The 7500-nt window shown below is 33.9% G+C and overlaps 1 protein-coding gene across 2 annotated transcripts in view; it reads left to right on the top strand.

Annotated features, from left to right (window-relative positions):
• LOC113818450 (small integral membrane protein 12) overlaps window positions 1-6471 on the top strand; it is a 7255-nt gene extending 784 nt beyond the window's left edge. For both annotated transcript variants that reach the window (XM_027370620.2, XM_027370621.2), the window contains exons 2-3: window positions 3537-3644; window positions 5648-6471. In XM_027370620.2, coding sequence (XP_027226421.2) covers window positions 3562-3644; window positions 5648-5840 — 276 coding nt within the window. In that variant the 5' untranslated portion in view covers window positions 3537-3561 and the 3' untranslated portion in view covers window positions 5841-6471. The remainder of the gene's footprint in view (window positions 1-3536; window positions 3645-5647) is intronic.
• Window positions 6472-7500: the final 1029 nt, after the last annotated feature.

Raw genomic sequence — 7500 nt, 5'->3', positions numbered from 1 at the left:
AGTGAGTGAGTGAGTGAGTGAGTGAGTGAGTGAGAGTGTGAGTGAGTGAGTGAGTGAGTGAGTGAGTGAGAGTGTGAGTGAGTGAGTGAGTGAGTGAGTGAGTGAGTGAGTGAGTCATTCTTTAATTAACTGATTAATTCTTTCATTTATTCATTCAGTCCCTCTAAATACCTTGCTCATTGTTGTCATGAGAGGGCATAGGTGTTGAAGACTGAGGCCCGATGTAGGGGATCACCGCTACCTTGGGCCTCAGCCCTCGCCTCAAATAATTTTGCTTGGTCTTTTCTTCTCTCCTTTCCTTTTCAGTATCTTCTTCATTTCCTTCTTCTATCCCATTCCTAAGGTGTGAGAGCCATGCTGAAAGGTTGAAAGGTTGGCTTTGTGTCAGCCATGAATGGCCACTGGGAGCCATGGGCACAGTATTCCCTTGGTCAATTGCCTAACCCTTACCCCTTATGGGGACCCTGAGAGGTAGACTGTTTCTTTTCCCCAGTTTATTCAGGCTCACCATGGACAGTAATGAAGATTCTTTACTCTTAATAGAGGCATTAAGGCTTGCCCCTTCATCAACTAGCCTTTCTGAATTTGAGTTTGATAGTTTTCCGACCCCTGCCCCTCCTTTAGCTATAGCTCTGACCACTGATACTAATACCCTGTCTTCAATGCTTATGAAGAACTCTAACCATTCTAAAACACCCACTCAGGTTATTACTCAACTTCTAGAAAGCACCCCTTCCTCTCTCCCAACATTCTCCTAATCTTGTGCTGCAGTGTCCTCCTCAATGTCTGCCCCCACTTCCCTTATTACTACTCTTCTTCCTTATTATCCCCCACTCCCCCCCTGCAGAACTACTCCACTCCACACCACCCCATCTTACTCTCACCCTCGTCCTTCTACTGCCTCTACCTCTACAAACCATCTGAGTACTCTCTTTGGCCCAGCCAAGTGGAATCGATGCCCCACAGCCCCCTATTCTGAGAATACCCTTCTCTTTCAACAGTGCCTCCAGAAACAAATTGGCAAGGTTGCCTTTTGCAGTTGCTCTGACTGTTCACGACTTGTCATAGTTACATCTGAATCCCAAGCTTGTGCACTATCTACCCTAATTGACCTTACTGGCAAACCCATTGCTGCCGACCCTACCCCTCATAATACTTGTACTGGAACTATTTCTATTCCCCCAAATGCTTGTCCTGTCTACTACAAGGACTTTGAAAATGACCTCCTTACCTGCCTTGCTGAATGTAATGCAGTGGCAGTACAGTGTTACACTATTCCTCCCAGAGGCCAGCGTAAGTCCCACGTCAACATTGCCAAGATTAGCTTCCATAGACAAGACCTCCCCCATGAGGTTTATATTGGTGGATTGTCTTACCATGTCAGGCCGTATTGACCACTTCCTCGTCAATGTCGGAAATGTTGGCGTTTTGGCCACCCAGCCAAACATTGTTGCTCCACAGCCCACTGCCCTCTTATGTGCCCAACCTGGTCATGACTGTTAAAATGGCCCTGCTCAGTCATGTACTTGGAGACTCCCATAACGTATTTTATAGGAGCTACCCTGCCTATAAGCTCGAATGTGAGGTAGAAGTCCTCAGATTTAAACTAGGCCTCACTCTATTTAAGGCCAGACAAGAAGCACGACAACTAGGTTTTTCTCTCTCAACTTATTCCAGAACAGTCCTTTGCCCTGCTCCCCCACCATCTTCACAAGATATTTCTGCATCTTCCCGGGGTATCTCCCCCCTATGCCCTAAACCATCCTATGTCTATTCACCCTATCCCCCAGTCAAATTAATTTTCCAGTCTAAATCCAGATACTCCAATCTCTACCATTTCCCTGATGCCTACCCCTCCTCCTCACTTAATTTGTCATATCAAACAACCTAAACGTTCGACGTCACCCTCTCTTACTATATCCTCTTCTACACCTTCCTCTTCTTCTGTGCCTCAGATATCTATCTCCTCTTCTCCTCCTTATAAGAGAACCTATGTTTCTCAGTCTTCTTCACCCAACTCCCCTCCAGAAACCATTGGAGACATCTCAAACTTCCTAAAGATGACCCAGAGAAACACTCCACTCCCTCACCCACCTCCCAGTCCCTCTGTTCCTACTCCTTCTACATTTAAAGTATTTGCAGATATCCATGCCTCTCCTCAAATTCCCTCCACCCCCCTTCCTCCTACATCCTCCCAACATACCCCACCTTTTCTACCGCTTATACTTGAATACTCACTCGAATCCCCTCTATCACAACAATGTCCTTCTCCAGACCCCTCCCTTCCAGACATTCTTCCTGATACTTAACCACATTCCTCAGTCCCCCTTTCTCATCCCCTGAATTCATTTCCTCCTACTTCTCCAACAGCCACCTCTGTTTTCCTTGAACAATATCCCTATTCCTTCCCCAGTCACAGATACAATGCAGTTCACTCAATTGCCATACCCCCTTAACCTTTTTCATTTTACTAATCCCTGCTCTACTTAATTTACTTCCCTCTCTTCCCTTTTCATTACTATACTTTCCTATTACACCCTCTAATCTTTGACATCTAACACCTTCCCCTCTCCCCGGATATTCTCCTACTTTTCCAACAACCATCTATTTTTCCTTGAACATTTTTCCTATACCTTCCCCAGTGAAAGATACACTATAATTCACTCAATCACCCTTCCTCCTTAACCCTCCCCTTTCTACTAATCTTTGCTCTAGTTCACTTACTCCCCTATTTTAACCTTTCACTACCATATTATCCCATAGTGCTCTCTAATCCTTGACATCTAACACATTTTATTGTAATCTTTAACTTTTCTTTGCTCTTTCCAACAATACTTTACTATAGTGCTATATGACCTTTCATGTCTAGCACATTTATTTGTTTCAAACATTAAACATTACTCATTCAGTGTCTGTGTACCAAGATTTTGCAAGAGTTCCTGGTTGCACATCAGAGTGATTTACAGTAGTCAATGATCAAAATAATTATGTAACATCGATATGTAATGAGGAATTTACTAAAAGTTTAAAAACTTTCAAGCATTTTGTTATCTGAAAAGTTTTAGGATGTGCATTCTTGAAGTGCGCACTTGGTAACCATTGCACGCTGCACACTGCAAATTTTTTTCATGCACACCTGAGATCTCATCAAAAAGTCCCCTACTTTCCATACTGGTCTGTGTCTGTCTTGGGTCTTCAGGATATTATGTAAAAAGGCATTATAGCGCAAAGGTTTTCTGCACATTTGTGTGTTTCCTGATTTGTCTTTTTGTGTGTGAGTATGTATGTACATACTTTTTTCTTATATATTTATGTATAACTATATACAATACATATATTGCTTGAATGAATAACTTCAGCATTTGTTTACTTCTTCTTTGACGTTGGTTATATAAAAAATCAACCAGTAAGTAAACCAATACAAATGTTATTTTATATAAAATTCCTGATCTTGGAAAACAAAGATATTGTACCAGTATATTATATTTGGATCCTCAGATTATTTCCTCTCAAAGTATAAAAACTTAATCTTTCAGATAGCAGCAAGAAATTCCTTGGAATATGTGGCCGTTGGTGATGAATGTGCTGAGGGCGTATGCGCCCTACATCACTTTGCCTGCAGCAGCGGTCATAGGGTTTGTGGGGTAAGATAAAAAATGTAGATCTCTGTTTCTTGATATTAAAAATTGGATTAAAGTTTTTTTCAAAGGACTTTATAGATTGTAATTTGGGATATTGTAAGTGATTTTGTAGTGTGCATCCTGGTTAATTGTAATTATGTTGTAGTTTGTAAGTTAAGTTTGCTTTATATGATTTTATAACTTGAACTGAACTGTAAAGTTATTTTATATGATTTTACAACTTGTACTTCAAGGATATTTTGTATGATTTTAAGCTTATCTTATATGATTTTGAGCTTATTTTATTTGATTTTTTAGCTAGTAAATTAAAGTTATTTCATAGGAATGTGTAATTTATACTTCAGATTTATTTTATCTGATAGGATAGCTTATATTTAATGATACTATAAATATTTTAATAGACTGAACATTGAGGCAATTTGAATGTGATATTAGACTGTATCTTATTCTCTAAATGAAAGTGTAGAATATGAGGATTTTTTAATCTTAAAAGTTTAATGCAGCAAGGAATGGAGATTGGCTGTAAGACATAAATAGCAAGAGAGACAAATAATTGAAAAAAGAATAGAGGCGTAAGACTTAAAAAAAAAAAAAAAAGTATTTCGTATTTGGAAATAGATTTTGGGAAGAAACATGTGGATCTACTGTATGGCAGGTTTTGTTTGAGTATAGTTATTTAGTTGGCATACTTTATTAATAATGTGATAATGTAGTTGTGTATGTTGTGCCAAGGTAAAAATGGTAATGTAATTTGCTGTTAAGTTTTTTTTTTTGTTAGATTAATCAAACTATGGATAAGTATGCATAATTTTACTTGGGAAAATGTAGAATTGACAGTTTGATAATCATATCATGTAATTCTGTCATGAAGATGTTAACTGCCTTGGAGAGCCAACTTATCCTAATAAAAATCTTAAATTTAAGTAATTTTGTTGATCTTGAAGTTATTGTTTTTTTCTCTTAAGAATGAATGATATTGAGAGTGCTGGAGAAATGCTAAATGTTTTTAGAAACTGAGTAAGTTATCAGTGATTGAGAAGTTTGTATTAACCAAATCATTAATTACCAATGTATATTAATTCCAATGATGAGACATAGATATAATTTTTAAAAGTTGATATCTATAACTGATAAACCATCCAAAAATGTAAAACTTATTTCATTGTAACTATTGTGCATGCTGCCAAGTATACTTGATTGTATTTTTCATATATGTTACGAATAAATTTTCCCAGTGTGTCAAATAGCAAATTGATGAACATGGGTCATAGTGATGTATTTCAAGACACTATGAAAGGTATTTATCCTGTGATATCTTTATGTTTTGTATTATTGCGATATTAGTTCTTACTATGGTAATATACAGATCTAATCCTTTTTTATCAAGTTATTTATTATATGCTCATAGATTTGTATTTTATTTATGGATGAAAGAGAATATTCCCAAATAAGTTATGGAGCATTGCCTATTATATTTCTTAGAAATGTGTTGATTTGTAATTTGTATTTTGAATCTACTTAAGTGTATGAAGTTATCATACCATGTTTATATTTTGAAGACATACCATGTTTATATTATGAAGAAGTCCCATGTAAAGTAAAACAGAGACTAATGGTAGATTCATATGTAGAGCAAAAAGCCCAAGAAATGTAATCCTTGGAAGTAGTGCTATATTCAGCAACCCGCAGAGTGAGAGAAAGAAAAAGGAATTTTGCAAGGATGATCTTTTCTAGATTGCACCCTTCAGACTTGTCCATTTTGCAGGGATTGATAGGAGGTAATGAGCAAATGACTAAAAGGATATGTAGGGATTGCAGTAATGATAAAGCTAAGAAATGATAAACAGAAGGATAAGAAGTTATTCTGAATATGAAATTAATTTTGGAATGGATAAATGAAATGTGATAAAAAGGTTACCAATATACATTTCTGTCTGTCATATTGGTGTAATATTTTGAAATTAATTTCCTCAATTACTACTTCAGCCATATCCATTTCCCAACAGGTACAACATCGAAAAGCACTTTCGCACCCCTCCACCCAATCGCCCGTCTATTGAAGAGCAGCGGAATGAGAGGCTTTTGAAGGAACTCCTGGAAGCTAAGGAAGCAGCACCTGCACCTCTCAGTGAAAAGACCTTTGTTCCAAAGACGATATTTGAGAAAAATTTGTCACCTTCTTTAGTGAAAGAGGAATAAGACTGTGATTCATGTAGACTGAATGTGTGAATAATCAATACCTCGTAATATTGCTATTTTGATTATTTTGTGGGGAGGGATTGTCAACTGAAGGAGCTGTAGTATGGACTAATTGTTATAACTCTTACATCAGGACCCCAACTCACTTTTATTTGTAAATATGGGCAGGGGAAGATAAAAAAAAAGAGTTATTAGGATAACACTAATAAGATATTTTTATAAGTTTAAGTTGAAGAAAATTCTCCCAATATAACAAAGTCCACTTTCACTTGAGGGATGCAGCTATTGGCTTAAAGAATGGGTCATTAAGATAAGTACAGACTCAACAATATGCTAGCATTTTATTACAGTTGTATATTAAATTTTGAATATTCCCATTGCCTTGTATATGTGAATTGTCTAGCACCCCAACTCCTTGTCACAACAACAGTATGTGTGTATATTATGTATATTATTCAGTACAAGCCCAGATGTACTTCCATAAAAGAATGGGGTTACCTTTCAAAAGCTATTTTGTAAATAAAGAGAAGATGAGGAAAAGTTGATTATGTACAAATATAGAATTGATAACTTTAATAGGCATTGCTTTTCATATTTATTCAGTTGTTATAATAAACTTTGCTCATAGAAGAAATGCTTGGGATATGATATTACACATTTAACATTTTTAGATTTTCAAAATAAAGTTTTTAAATTCCAAAAAAATGAAGTTCTTTTCAGCTATTTAGATGGAGTGAATGGAATATTAGATATTTATTTATCCATTCTGTTGGTTGTAATCATTAGCTAGAACACACTTATGCAGAATTATTAATATAAAAGAAATAATTTCTACACTTTCTTCAAGATTATCAGCAAAATAATTTAAATGTTTTCTTTTAAAGTCTAAAACAAATTCATAATTTTTACACCAAATAAAAGCTTTTTCTTCACTTGACCATTATGATTGTAATTCCAAAAATAGAAATGAGCTTTTTTACTTGATTATTTTTCTTTGTTATTTTTTTGTTGTAAGTAATTTTCTCCATATACTCTTCATTTTAATCTTTATCAAGCTGCATCTATTCTTCTTCACATTACTTGTCTTCTTCCTGGTATTATTGTTATTATTATTATTATTATTATTATTATTATTATTATTATTATTATTATTATTATTATTATTATTATTATTATTATTATTATTATTATTATTATTATTGTTATTATTATTATTATTATTTATTATTATTATTATTTTTTAATTATTATTTGATATTATTATTATTATTGTTATTGTTATTGTTATTGTTCTTCTTCTTCTTATTATTATTATTATTGTTATTATTGTTATTGTTGTTATTATTGTTATTATTATTGTTATTATTATTGTTATTATTATTGTTGTTATTATTATTATTATTATTATTATTATTATTATTATTATTATTATTATTATTATTATTATTATTATTATTATTATTATTATTATTATTATTATTATCATTATTATCATTATTATCATTATTATTATTATTATTATTATTATTATTATTATTATTATTATTATTATTATTATTATTATTATTATTATTATTATTATTATTATTATTATTATTATTATTGCTATTATTGTTATTGTTATTGTTATTGTTATTGTTGTTGTCACAGCTTTCTTGAT

Source organism: Penaeus vannamei, chromosome 10 (assembly GCF_042767895.1).
Source record: "Penaeus vannamei isolate JL-2024 chromosome 10, ASM4276789v1, whole genome shotgun sequence".
NCBI lineage: Eukaryota > Metazoa > Arthropoda > Malacostraca > Decapoda > Penaeidae > Penaeus > Penaeus vannamei.
Note: the sequence above shows the minus strand (reverse complement) of the source record. Positions and strands in the feature narration are given on the sequence as shown.